Source organism: Pipistrellus hanaki, assembly GCF_964339955.1.
Source record: "Pipistrellus hanaki genome assembly, chromosome: 1".
NCBI lineage: Eukaryota > Metazoa > Chordata > Mammalia > Chiroptera > Vespertilionidae > Pipistrellus > Pipistrellus hanaki.
In genome coordinates, this window is record NC_140503.1 from 186,396,376 (window position 1) to 186,410,931 (window position 14,556).

The following is a 14,556-nucleotide window of genomic DNA, read 5'->3' on the forward strand; positions in this document are numbered from 1 at the left end:
TAAAAAGAGCCATATTTAATGAACATGAATAAAACCAGTCAAATGACATAAGAATGTATTCCAGAGCATGTTCTCACATGTACATCCTTTTATGCTCAATCTTTCCTCTGCTCCTCCCTCTTTCCCTCCCTCCTCCTCTCCCTTCCCCTTGGTTCTTCCTTTCTTCCTCTCGTTCCTTCGCTATGGGGGCTAATTTGAGATACAGGAGAAAGCAGGAGCCTGGAAGTCAGAGCTCCTTGGCCATTAGACTGGGCAAAGGCCCAGTATCTTTAAACTTATTTCAGAAAGGTAGGCCCAACAGACTCTTGGGTCAGAGTTTTACTCTATCGAGCTAGATTTGAAAAGAGCTGCTAAGGGTGACCTATGATAGTATGAATTCATAGGCCTGGATTCCCAAACAGCATCTACAAGCCAGACAGGCAGCACAACTGAGGGAGACGGGCCAGGTAGGGAGAACCAGACAGTTAGGAGGGACCAGGCAGAAGGCTGGTGAATGTCAAGTGTTCTGTCTGAAAAGGGCTGGCCTGAGCCTAAGGCAGTACACACCTTCTATGGGACACAAGAAGCCAGAAATCCAGATTCTTAGGATGAGAAAGAGCCCAACACATCTGAGGGCGGCATGCAGCCCACCTCCTCGAGAAAAATTCACTTCCTTTACTGCTTTCATGAGCCCAATGCAGGAAATCGCTTCTTAATGGAGCTCAAAATCAATGTGAGACCTTTTTTCTTTGTATTTTAAATATGAAGTGTTAAGTAAAAAATTTTCTTTTTATTGCATAGCGAAGAGTATCATTAAAGAGATAAAATGAAGCGCTTTGCTCTAGAATTTCCAAATAGATTCCACGAAAACAAGTATTTTATTTATTCTAACCCAGCAGGATACATGCCCAAATGCACAGTCACATCAGACATGGAACTCAGTGGCATTTGAGATAGGTAACATTAGATGATTATAACCAGTAGCTGGACTTTGAACTCCACAGTTAATATTAACATAACAGTGTGACTACTAAATAATTAGTACCGTCAATGTGGTAAATCCATTAAATTATAAATCTTTACATTTGTACATAACACATTTTACATATGTTTTAAGACCCAACCGTCCAACGTTCACTTACACAGAAAAAGAGATTGCTGAGCAAAAAGTCTGCAATAAATATTCCCTCCGGTGAGTTGGGGAGGAAACGCGTTCACGTACATCCTGTGTTCCCATGAATAGCTGAGTAAATACTGAGCACTTTAAACGCCTCCTGTGGTTATCGAAATCTTGTATTCTGAAAAAAAGCTCTTATAGTTTAAACACAATGTAATCGTTAATTTTAAAAGTAACTGTTTCTGATGGTGCTAATTATTATTCATGGTTAGGTTGCTCCCAAAATCATAAAATAGGTTGTTTACAGTTCCCTCCATTTACTTAGTAGTTAATTCTTTTAAGTGGACCTTCAATAATAAATCCTACAACCAGGTACTGCCCTTTCTTATGTATGCATACATTTGTATGATAACTCACTAAGCAACTTATAATGAAAAAACAACATGTAGACTTTTCCTAAACAGTACAGCTGAGTTGTTGTCCAATAAAACATCTTCAACCTGTACGCAACTGTGACGTCTGAACTACGGTACTTTTTGAGTAAAAGTAGCGTACATGAGATGTACTGCTCACCATGTTTTCCAAGCCTGAAAGCAATGACCTAACACAGTCATTCTGTGACGGCAGCCAGGAGCCTGGAGCCCAGGAAGGGCCGTATTTTCCTAGCACTCTCCTCCAGGGCACCGCTGGGTTCCAGGGAAGTCTCCTCGCCAACATCTGTGGCAATGACAGCAGCCAGCCTCCCGCCTTCCGCCCTGGTGCTGCGTGCTGGCTGGGTTTACGGCCGGGCCTATCAACTGGAGCTGAAGTCTGGACAGGTCTTCCCAGGCAGTGGGGGCTCCTGCTGGAGCGGGTAAGCAAAGTACTGGGGTGACACCAGGAAGCCGGACGGCTGGGTCAGGTGGATGGGGTGGCCCGTGGTGTAGGGCGGGGGTGGCGAGGGCACCAGGCAGCCCGGCTCCGCCCTGGCGAAGGAGAACCTGCGGATGGAGCCCCCCGTGGAGCTGGAGCTGGTGGCCGTGCTGGACTGCCGGGAAGGGGCTCTGAGGTTCGTGGAGGTCAAGATCATGGGCAGGGTCTCTGTCTGGTAGCTGCGGAGGGAGAAGCGGATTGGCTGCTGGGAGGGCTCCTTGGGTCTCAGGCAGGTGCAGCAATAGATGGCCACCAGAGAGCCCAGGATGATGAAGGCGATGAAGATGGAGCCCACAATCAGGAAAGGGACATAGACAGGCTCTAAAAGGAAAAAAAGAGAGAGAGAGACATAGACAGGTGCTGGGACAGGGGTCCCCCAAAACTCCGGGAAGCTTGGGGCTGGGAGGTGGGTGGCTCAGGGCTCCCACTGGCCAGCCCAACTTCTCAGCGCTGATTACTGGGAACTCCTCGAGTGTGAACTGCGATGAGGGAATGGTCTCGCTCCTCGCAGAGAGGAAGGAAACTGATACTGTGGCCTCTGTTAGCAATTAGCCATCATCTTGCACATCTGGAAGTCAGAAGGAACAGACCCGAGCCTGTTCGAGCACCGCGGAAAGGAAACGGCGGGTTTTTCTCGGTTACCGTAACTGTGGGTCTAAATCCGGGTTTCAGTCGTTTTATCACGGTGAGGCACGAGGGCTTTGACCCCTATCCGGGGCTGAAAATCCATCTCCCACCCCAGGTCTCCCATCTACGTGAAGAGAACGAGGCCTGTGGAAGGAGACCCCCCCCCCGGAATGTGCCAGGCTATGGAGAGAACAGAGCGAAGAAACCCGCAGTGGGCCCCAGCGAACCGTGTCTCCTAATGCATCACAAATGGTCATCTCTGGATGTTTCCAGAAATAAGTCGGGATGCCTACTTCAGCAGCCACATGCGTGCCTCTCCATTCCCACTCAGACTCTGGCACGATCGGGCCGAACTTTCGGGAGATCATGATGCAGTCCTGGGCCTTGGTGGTCCCAGACTTCGTGGGAGGGCATCCTTCCCACAGACCAAACCCCCATTTCCTCAGCTCTCCACAAGGCAGGCAGGGCATCTCCCGCCCCAGAGGCACCCCCTGACTGACACAGCCGCACCTGCAGGCAGCCTCCAGCTTGGAGACAGAAGAAAGAAAACCCGCGTTGACCAAGGCCCTACCTCCGTGTGGCTCTTCTTTATGTGTCACCTGATTCAGGTCCCAGGGGGTGGGCATGATATGCCCTATTTTCCAGATACGGGAAGATACCAGAGTTTCCTACATTCGCCCAGGCAGTGAGTGATGGGGAACTGTCAACCCCCACGTTCCGTGGGCTCCTGGGTGTAAGCTCCTCAGAACCCCGCTCCCCCCATTGGGCCATGTTGAGTCACACCTGTGGAAGGCAGGGCGAACAGGACTGAGCGCTGCCCAGCGTTCCTGCAGGCCCCTGCCATCCCCAACCTGCCTCTGAGAGCGGCATGCCCCTTGTAGGGGCGAGAAGAGACCCAGAGCGGTTCAGTCACTTGCCCAAGGTGGCACAGCTGGCAGACCACAGAGCCACAACCTGGGAGAGCCTGCCAGACCCCAGCCTCAGGGAGCGCGGAGGCTGCGCAGAGCCAAGGGGACCCGGGAAGGAGTCCCGGAAGCAGGCTGATAGCGGACACCCACTCTGTGTCTATGGAGAGCAACTGGGTCCCCACAAGCGAGAAGAGTGTATTTTTCTAACAATCTGCCTAGAGCTCCCTCCTTTCCGCTTCCCGAATCCTCCGGGCTGGGTAGCCTGATCTCCAAAGCTACATTTCTTGAAAGTCCAATGAAATTCTGGGGGCGAGCGGGCCCCCTTTCCTGCGGGTTACCCTCCCTCTCTTGGCGGGGGCAGGAGGGAGAGCGCCAGCGCCGTTCATTCACTCACTCACTCATTCATTCATTCATTCTCTCTCCACCTCTCCTGGCTGGACCTTCCCCGAAGGTTTCCGACCTCCGCGCCCAGCCTAGGGTGCGGGGCGCTCAGCCCGGGGTGCCCGCCCCTCCGGTTTCCGGGCCATAAAGCCATCGCCGGGGGCTCTGAAGGGTTTCCCTGATGTTCTGACTCAGGTGGAAAGCTTTTTTTTTTTTTTTTTTTGCTTTTTTTTCCTTTTTTTCCCAGCGTGTAAAGTTTCCCTGCCGGGGTTGTGATTTATTCCGCTCTGAAGTGAGCGGAAATTTGACCCGTGTTTTCCGACGTGAGAATAGGGGGCGGGGAAGGCCCTGCGACCCCGGTTCTCCGTCTCCGCCGCGCGGACCCCGCGGTCCTGAAAGGCGTGACAATGGGGGGCGGGCCGCCCGGGGTAATTCGATGCAGAGGAGTGAAAGGAAGTCGGAAAATGGGAGAGCGGTTTAGAAACGCCACCGAAGGGCAACAAAAGCGGGGGCTGAAGCTCCCTGGCCCTGCGGGGCTGCAGAGGAGCGCGCCCCAAGAGCTGCCGTCTCTGCGGAGTGATGGGGCACGCCATGGGGCGCCCTCATCACCCCCAAATCCAAGGCCAGCCTGGTGGCTGCCCCCACAGCCCTTCTCTGCAGCCCCCCGAGGGCCCGCGAGTCGCAGCCGTCTGCCCCCGAGTCACCGGGGCCAGCCTCCCGGCAAACTCCCCCTTGGCCCAGCCCGCGAGGACCGCGAGGAGCGGGAGTCGGGGCTGCAAAAGGGCCCCACCCCCCCACCCCCCGACCTGAACCGGGGCCACCCGCTCCGTCCTGGCCTCTCCAGCTCCCTGCGCCCCCTCTGCACCGACCCCGGGAGACCGGGCGCCTCCCCGTCCGCCCGCCCCGTGCGCCCGCCAGCCCACCCGCCCTCACACAGGCGCCGGCGGTCCGCGGGACCCGGCCGGGGAGGGGGACCCGCACTCACGCGCCGGGATGCCGGGGTGCTCCAGCTCCCCGCGGTCGTTGGTGCAGCCGCCCTGCTCCAGGCGGGCGTCGGCCGCGGCGCAGCAGTAGCGCAGCGCGCAGGAGCCGCAGCAGATGGTGGCGTCCGGCGTGTCGAAGTCCTCGGGGCACTGGAAGCCTTCGTGGTCGCTGCCCTGCGCGTCCACCCAGCCGTGGCAGTACTCCCCGGCCGGCTGCGCGCCCGCGGGGCCCCCGCGCAGCCCGCCCAGCAGCAGGCACAGCGCCAGCAGCGCCCCCATCGCCGCGCTCCGGGGCGGCCGGGAGGGAGGGGGCGCGGGGGAGAGCGGAGGGCTGAGCGGGAATCGGGGCGCGGGAGGCTCTCTCGGTGGCCGCGGCCGCTCCCGGGGGGATTAGCTATCGGGGGCCAGGGAGGCGGCAAGGGCTGCGCGGGAGCGCCCGCGGGCCGGGGCTCGGCATGGTGCGCGGGGGCCCGGGGACGGGGGCCCGCGGGCGACGCCGGCGGGAGGCGATGCGGGGGCCGCTGCAGCCGCCCTGGGCCCGGCTCATAGCGCTCCCGCCGCTCCCGACGCGGGGGCCGCGTCGAACCCTAGGCCGCCTCCCCGTGCACTGCGCCCGGGGGCCATCGCGCCCGCGGCGGGCAACGTTGCAGGTCCGAGCGGCGCCCCAGGAGGGAGAATGTGAGGTCCCCCCAAGTGTGGCTCCTCGGCACCCGCCCCCCGTCTGTCCGGGGAGCAGGAGTCAGCCGGCCTGGCCAGTACGAAGGGCCTCCGGTTGCTGACAGCTCAGCCTGCACCGCGTCCTTTAAAAGGGAGGAGGGAGGGGGAGCTGGGGGGGGGGGGTGAGTGAGGAAAGAGTCCGCCCTCCCGGGTCGCGCCGCTGGAGCTAATCGCCGAGGGCGCGCCACCCTCCGCCCTCCCCGGCCACCCCCGCCCACTGCGCACCCCACGCCTGGGCTCTAACCCCGAGGAGTCCGGCACCTCCCCCCACACACACACCCCAACTCCCGCTCAGCTCAGAGCATCCCGCAGGAGGAAGGAGAGGGCCGCCGGGTTGTGTCCATCCACGCGCGCGCGGTGCGAGGGTGCGGACGCGGGCTGATGCTTTTTATTCAGTGTTTCCCAAACTTTTGACATATGTGTACGCCTTCTATAATTTTCGTAATGCTGAGTACCCCTCGTACTCATGAGAACGTAGAATTAGACGCAGCTAAGCACGGTGCAGTGCATATCCCCACCAAACTCCGGTGCAACGCGTACCCCCACCAAACTCTTCCCGTACCCCTGGGGGTACGCCTACCACACTTTGGGAAACACTGAGCGGGTGCTGAGGCTTGTCTGTTCTGTCGCTGGTGGCGCCATCCGCACTCATTCCTAGGACACCTGTTCCAAGGATTCTGGACGGATAACAGGATGTTTGGGGGGCGCCAATATGTGCACTAAGACTGCAACTGTTTCCACTCTCCTCTCCCCCCCACCCCTTGCAGCAAGCCGGCTATTTTACACGCACACACTCATACACACTCTTACACATACACATTTACACACACACACACACACACACATTTACACACATACTCTCTTACACACACACACACACACACACACACACACACACACACGAACGCACACTCTCCCCATCCCCCCCCCCCCTAACTTGCGCGCCGCTGAGTGAAGAATCAAGGGGTTACCCCACTCACCCGCCAGGGCAACTTGCAAAACCTCAAAGAGCACCACTTTTCCTTCATTCACGCCCCGCGGAGGAGGAAATCAAAGAACAAAACGGATGATAATCGAGCAGCTCTGAACTCCCGTTCGGGCAGAGAACACATTTCCTTAAAGGATGCGTCCCCTGTGTGCTATTTTCGGGGGCACTGCTCCTTCAGCGGCTTAAGTGCCTTGTGAAACGGGTGTTATGTGAAACCCGGGCTGCACTGGAGAATTTGTTTTTACTGCATCCTGCACTTCCTCTCATTCTGCGCTGGCCTGGGTGACCACTGCCCGGCCCCGCCTATCTCAACCGGTTTGTCACACGCGCTGAATGCCCGCGACCCTGATTTAGATGTTGGTTGAGTTGAGTGAACCAAAAGAGACCAAATGTGCTGCGACCGGACATGAAAATGTGCGGTCATAAAAAAGCGTTCACCACGCCTGGGGCTTCCCAAGAGCCAGCTCAGAGAAGCGTAAATGTATATATACACTGAAGGGAGAGGTTTCTTTTTTAAAATCTAAGTTAAAAGTATACCCCAAGTCAAGAACTACTTCTGATTTCTGATTTTAAACATCAGGATTAGCACGGAGTTATGCGAATGTCAAAATAACACCCAACGCTTCAGATGTTCTGTAGGACCATGTAAATCCGTATTTAACTTTATTGCTCGCTTAGATTTTCCTTGGGACAATGAGAAGAATGAGAAGCTATAAAGAAAAAGCAAATTAAACTCAGGCTTTCATCCACACACAGTGGGATAGTTTTTCTTGACTTAAAAATTGAGCATATGGCATTGTTTTTTGCAGAAATGACTCGGATGCTGTGTTTTTATTTACACACAAAAAAGGGCTCTTTAAAAGTTGCTTTTTAGGAGTGTTGTTTGGGTTATATATATCCTGAGCAATTAAGAGGGAAAGTCATTTAGAACCACAGCAAAAGTGAGACATGGTGATTATAATAAGATGATAAAACTACAAAGACGTGTTTACGGCTCATAACTTGCCCAGAACCACACCTCTTAATATTATTTTTGTTAAATGGAGAGGAATTCCATTACATCACAACTGCATAAAGTTCTCTAGTAGCTACGGCAACCCCTGCGAGTCCCCCAAGGGTCAAGTTTCTCTCATTATCCAGCTGTTCTTTGATAGCATTAATATTTTTAAGGAGTGATTTGTTGGCACTCACCTCCCATTAATTACATTCCCCATGCCACAGTGGGATTCTTTTCCCTAGCACACCGGCATAATTAATTCCCTCAGTCAAAGCCTCTGTCTATTTGACTTATTTCGAGGGTATTTAACTCAAATTTCCTTGGATATTAACTAATGAAAAATAACCAGACCTTCAAATGATTTGATACTCCATAGATGTGATGTACGCCATGCTTTTCTATCTCGATCCTGATCCAAAGTGCCTTTAAACTATTATGACAATCTGTTTCAGGACTACATGGGGAGTGTGTTTGGTTCCTTGACACAGAATATCTCCTCAAATTTTACATGGACAAATTTTTCTATTGACTTCAGATTGGAAGGGAGAAAGATATAGAAACATCAATGATGAGAGAGAATCATTGACAGGCGGCCTCCTACCCACCCCACACTGGGGACTGAGCCTGCAATCCAGGCATGTGCCTTAACCCGGAATTGAACCGTGACCTCCTGGTTCATAGGTCAATGCTCAACCACTGAGCCATGTGGGCTGGGCAACATGTTCGAATTTTAACTGCAAAAGGGATGGTCTCTGAAAGCTCTTTGGGCACAGGAAGAGAATAGACACTTCCTCTTGGGTTTTTAAACACCCAAAGTTTCTATTATTCTGTTACCACTTTAATAATAAAAGAATATTAAAAAAAAAAAAAGTTCTCATAGATCTCCCTCAAGACTCTAGGAGGAGAGTGTGGAGATGGAAAATAAGATCTACACCATCTGAGGGATTATATAGCAGTTTTAGAAATTCTATATTTCTCCTTATCTCAGAAATACAAATTCCATATTTTGATGAAGAAAATCATAAGAGATCACTTCTTCAGCCTACATTCTCTTGTGGCCCTACCTCCAGGAAATTGTATAGGAAATGAGTTCCATGATATGACGTCTGGGATTTGCTTTAACAAATGAGAGAAGAAGGAGGGAGGAGGGGAGGAGGAAGGGAGGGAGGGAGAGAGAGAGAGAGAGAGAGAGAGAGAGAGAGAGAGAGAGAGAGAGAGAGAGAGAGAGAGAGATAGGGAAAGGAGGAGGAGGAAGAGGAGGAGGAGGAAGAAGAAGGGAAAAAAGGAAGGGAGGAACAAAGGAGGGAGGGCGGGGAGAAGGGAGGGAGAATGGAGATGTGAAGATGGAAGAGACAAAACTGAAACACAATTGGCAATGAGGTAATAATTTAGCTGGTTGTAAGGTACTTATAAAAATCAAAATGCAATTCTATTTGTTATGTATGAATAAAAATTACTTGTTAAAAATACTTTTTGTTTTTAATTGATAGAAATTTGCAACAGTACAAAACTAGAACCAGACCATGTTTTTAAACCTTGTCCTCTCTGCTTCTCTTTGCTTGATTTTCTTTGGAGCAAAGTGAAAGATTGAGAAAAGCGAAAACAGAGACATGAAGCAAAAACGGCAAAATGGGTACATCAAAAGGGGTGGAAACTAAAATGTACTCAGGAAAGGAGGAGAAAAGGCCAAAGGAATACAGAAGTGAAAAAGTAGATTAAAAGTGACAATTAATTTTGGCTATGGAAGTTCCTCCAGCTGATTTGCACTGGATCCAGAAATAAAATAGAAAACAAGTTTTTCAACCCTCCCTCAACTTCTTTCCTGCAGTGAGGAGTTATCACCAACCTTCCTTTAATTGCTTTGCCCAAGATTTTGGAATTCTCTTTCTTGGATCACTCATGAATCTCTTATTCTAGGAGCAAGTCAATCTGAGTTACTGGGAAAATATATTTTTTTTCTCAAATTTGCTTTGGAAGATATTCACCATTAGAGAATAGCAAGGTGCCAGGAAGTATGCTCCCAGCCGCCACCTGGACACCCCCCTCCCCACCTGTGCTTTAGCTAGCCTCAGACTCTTGGTTTATAAAGAGGGGACTAGACAGAGGGCTCCTAAAGCAGTGTTTCTTAAACCAAACGTGCATATGAGTCACCCAGAGACCTTGTTAAAATGCAGAATGTGATCTCCAGAGTCTGTGGAGGGGCCTGAGTCGCTACACGTCCAGGCAAGCTCCCAGGTGATGGGGAGGCTGCTGGCCTGAGGACCATCCTCTGTGCCCCTCGGGGCCTCCTCTGCCCTTGCCTCCAACCACAGGTGGAGGAATGAATTGAGCCAAAGGGACATATGCCCACCCAGAGCCCATTTCCTACCTTTCCATACCAATCCCTGGGCCTTGGGATCCCAGCACTCCCACGCAAGCTTGGGAACCCGTGTTTGCTTCTCCAGTTCACAGAATTCTCTTCCTGGTCTTAAGTGGTTCTAGGGGGAGGTGGTTAAAAATTGGTAAACACAGAACAGGGCTCTCAGAAAGGTACAGGAAAGCCCTGGCAGTACCAGATGGCGTCAGGGATTGGAAGAAGGAGGGGGCAGGGCAGAGGCAGGCTGGTGGGCTCCAGGTCTACTCTTGCCCTGGCTTGCACGTGGTAGAGTGGACCTGTTGCCTAACACAGGGGTCGGCAAACTGTGGCTCGTGAGCCACATGTGGCTCTTTGGCCCCTTGAATATGGCTCTTCCACAAAATACCATGGCCTGAGCGAGTCTATTTTGAAGAAGTGGTGTTAGAAGAAGTTTAAGTTTAAAAAATGTGTCTCTCCAAAGAAATTTCAATTGTTGTCCTGTTGATATTTGGCTCTGTTGACTAATGAGTTTGCCGACCCCTGGCCTAGCACATCATACACACTCAGTAAGTAGTCATAGAGGGCATCAGTGAATGACTGAATAAATGACAAAAATCAATGCTTTTCCTTGTAAACATAGAATATTTACCATACCTCGTTGTGATTTTGTGATAGGTCTTCTGTCTCCCCCAATAATTTGACATCCTTCTTCCTTATTGTATCCTGGTACATAGTGAGTGCTCAGTAAATGTTGAGTGAATAACTGACTAGAAACAATCAATGATGGTTGCGAACGAGTGACAACTGACATACGTCCCCTATTGTCTAAAGCTGAGTCTCTGGGGGCTGCACCAGGGGAGAGCAGGGTGACTCCTCTGGGCAGGGGAATTTGTAGAGTCAACTCCTGGTGATTTAATTGTAAATGTAGCTCATCGAGAACTGTCCAGCCGAAACTGGTTTGGCTCAATGGATAGAGCGTCTGCTTGGGGACTGAACCTTGATTCCGGTCAAGGGCATGTACCTTGGTTGCAGGCATATCCCCAGTAGGGGCTGTGCAAGAGGAAGCTGATCGATGACTCTCTCATCGATGATTCTAGTCTCTATCTCTCTCCCTTCCTCTCTGTACAAAATCAATAATATATATATATATTAATATATATTAATATATATTAATATATATATTAATATATATTAATATATATATTTATATATATATATATATATATATATATATATATATATATATATATATATAAAGAACTGTCCAGTGTGTTGGTACTGTTAGAATAGGGCAGTTATGGGCCGATCCTCATTGAGACAGTAGTGAGACTTGTCTAGCAGAATAGAGCTATGATGCAGAGAAAATCAGCCAGCAGAATAGAAAGAATAGTCTAGTTTTGAGTCAGACAAGTCTGGGTTTGAGCATGCCTCTATCTGATCATGTCACCTTGAGCAAGGTCATTTTAGCTTCCTGGACCTCAGTTTTCATGTCTCTAAAATGAGGGGGGCAGGGTGTGAAAGGGAATGGTCCTTTCCTGAAAGGATGGTTGTAGGGTTCAAAACAAGCTGTAGCAAATCTGGCTCAGAGCAGGGGCTTCAGAACCAGTAGGCATTACCCAGCACCAGCTGGTTTGAATCTACAGTCAAGTAATCATGGCAAGTTTCCTGCTATCCAGAACAGGCCTATGCCCTGGTTAATTGGAATGGATTATTTACAGTTCTCCATCATTCATTCCCTTATTCATTCAATGGGCCCATTCATAACCACTGGCAATTGAGTATTGATTATTCAATTTTAGAATTATTCTCCTGATATGGGTCCCAAAGCTAGGAGCAGAGGCGGGTAAGGGAGGGTGTCCGATGATCAGAGTAGAGACAGACACTGCTGGACAGACCTTATTTCAGCTAGATTTCTACAAAGCGTAGCCCCCAAGAACAGGTGGGCATTTAATAAGTATCCAGTTAGTCTATGATTCCATACTGTGTCAGTAGAGATGTAATTTATGAACCTAAGCTCCTGGCATTTTTCCAGGGCATGTATAATAGAGTGACATTTCTTATGCAGAAATATAAATTAAATTAATTGGCATCTACAGTTAATTGAAACTTCCTTGATGGTAGATGGATTCTCCCCCAGCTCCACCCCTTACTCAGCAAGGGGCATTTCCTTCTGAGTGCTTGCCGAATGCCAGCCTGGTCCCTGGGCTCTCCAGGAGCTGGCTTTCAGCAGGATGTGGAGCAGAACTGACCCGGGAAACATGGTATTTTGCTGCTCAGAAGCCACAAGTTCTTTAGGTGGGAAGGTTTTTGGAGAGGAAAGGAAACAGAGCATTCTTGTCTTGTTTCTGTCTTCTTACTCCCCTTCTCATATTTATTAGCCATACAATGTTTTAAAAAAAATTTTTTTTTAATATACTTTTATTTACTTCAGAAAGGAAGGAGAGATAGAGAAACATCAATGATGACAGAGAATCATTAATTGCCTGCCTCCTGCACGTACCCTACTGGGGATCAAGCCCACAATCCAGGCATGTGCCCTTGACTGGAATTGAACCAGGGACCCTTCAGTCCACAGGCCCACACTCTGGCCACAAAGCAAACAGGCTAGGGCTGAAAATTTTAAGTCATCCTTAAAGTTTGTAAATCATTAGGAATTTTTTGAGGGTCCCATACAATTGCTGTCAAAGGTATCTTTTATTTTAATTTTTTCTCCTTTTCAGATAGCTGGTGTTTGGTTTTATGCTGGTAACAAGGGGCCAATGAGGAAAAGATCCTAACTGCCACCTGCTATGGGTCAGCTAAGTTTCCTCTGTCTCGGGAATACAGAATGCACTCTTGACCTTGGCTTGCAAACACCTGCTGTGTGTTACGTGAGAGCGAGAGCCAGGGAACTTGGATGTAACAGACACAATCAGATCTGCAGCATGGAAAGTGAACTCCATGTCACCCACTCCTACAGCAAAGGGGTCGACAGTGTCATCTTCCTAAATATCAGCGTTTTGTGTCTAGCACTCATGTGCCCTCAGAACTGTGCATTGAGAGTTCCTTCTGATTTTATCTGACCCGTCATCTGACTTTATCCGACCGTTCATTCTGTGCAGCCACTCCACTTCATGACGCTTTAGCACAGCTTTGCAGTCAAGGACAAGAAGGAAACTCATCCTTGGCGTCTTTTTTTGGCTTCTCCATTTGAATTGGGCTTGAAATAGAGATCACATCTGTAGCCGTCTGCAGGGCTATTCCAATGCAATATATTCAACGCTAGGATGCAGTAATTCTTTCATTTATGTGCCATTCTGCCTCTCCCATCTAGAATTTACTTGGCAACCTCAGCCTTCCCGAAGACTGGAAATCTTCAACTTCTTAAGAAAGCGTAAAAAGTCACAAAGCCTGGCACCAAATTTAGTTTACTTTTTTTTATATGAGGGAGTGCTTTACTTCCTCACACAGGGTCTATTTTCCTATATCTCTTCTATCTATCTGTCTTGGCTTTTCTCTTGGCCTGAGCATATGTCTGTGGTTGGCAAGCACATGGTTTGTTCTCTAAGCTTGGAAGGGGCCTGTGACCCTCCCTTTCCCAGCTCCACCTTGGCTCTCAAGGGCACTGTGGATCTCTATACTTGGCCCTCCCCTCCTCAGGCCTGCTTGCCATGAGCAATCTATCCGCAGTCCTTGGCTACAGGGTAAATGGTCCTCAATGTGGCAACCCCGCCAGCCAGCACCATCAGCTATTGTCCCTGTTGGCTGTATAGCATGAGAGAGCCTTCATTAGTAAATCCCTCTACAATACACAGGAGCCAGGAGAGGTTCCCAGTGCTAACCTCATATATATACTGAATGGCCAGATTAGTATGATCTCTGAACGCAAAATAATCTGGCACTCAGTGTATATCCTATATAATAAAAAGCTAATATGTAAATTGCCCCCTCAACCAGCAGGCAGACCAGTCAACCACCAATGTCCCCTCCCCCTGGGACATGACCGAACCTCACCCATGCACAAATTCATGCACTGGGCCCAATATATATATATATATATATATATATATATATAGATAGATAGATAGATATAGATATAGATATAGATATAGATATAGATATAGATATAGATATAGATATAGATATAGATATAGATATAGATATAGATATAGATATAGATATAGATATATATCTCACTGGCCAGATTATTATGTGCTCAGAGGTCATAATAATCTGGCCACTCAGTGTATGTTTCCACCTGTCCACCCCTTACTGCCATTTTAACTGGCTTCCTCACATTGGAGCAAGGTCACACACTGTGCTGATCTCCGTCCAACAGTCCCATACAGAGAAAGAAGCAAACCGCAGCCTGCTTTTTTATTTTTAATCTTCACCAGAGGACATACTTTTTAAATTTATTTTAGAGAGAGAGGAAAGATAAACATCAATGTGAGAGTGAAACATCGACCAGTTTCCCCGCCCCAGTGCCATGGCCAGAGATTAAACCCAAAATCTAGGTATGTGCTCTGACCAGGAATCAAACCTGAGACCCTTCTGTGCATGGCAGGATGCTCCAACCAACTCAGCCACACCAGCCAGGGTCTACTCTGCTTGTGATTTTATCCTGGATTTT

General features: G+C 49.6%; 1 protein-coding gene across 1 annotated transcript; it reads right to left on the minus strand.

Moving 5' to 3' along the window:
- Nucleotides 1-826: 826 nt before the first annotated feature.
- SHISA3 (shisa family member 3) lies at nucleotides 827-5,667 on the minus strand. Its single transcript, XM_084889530.1, has 2 exons — nucleotides 4,910-5,667; nucleotides 827-2,329 (listed from the first exon to the last, which is right to left on the minus strand). The coding sequence occupies exons 1-2, from the start codon at nucleotides 5,184-5,186 to the stop codon at nucleotides 1,890-1,892; spliced, it is 717 nt and encodes a 238-aa protein (XP_084745656.1). The 5' UTR covers nucleotides 5,187-5,667; the 3' UTR covers nucleotides 827-1,889.
- Between the last annotated feature and the right edge of the window lie 8,889 nt (nucleotides 5,668-14,556).

Bases quoted from the DNA above. Each gene is read 5' to 3' on its own strand.
- SHISA3 (XM_084889530.1), bottom strand. From the start codon at position 5,186: ATGGGGGCGCTGCTGGCGCTGTGCCTGCTGCTGGGCGGGCTGCGCGGG. The intron at 2,330-4,909 runs GTGAGTGCGGGT...TTTTCCTTTTAG, and splicing joins GCACCCCGGCATCCCGGCGC to AGCCTGTCTATGTCCCTTTC.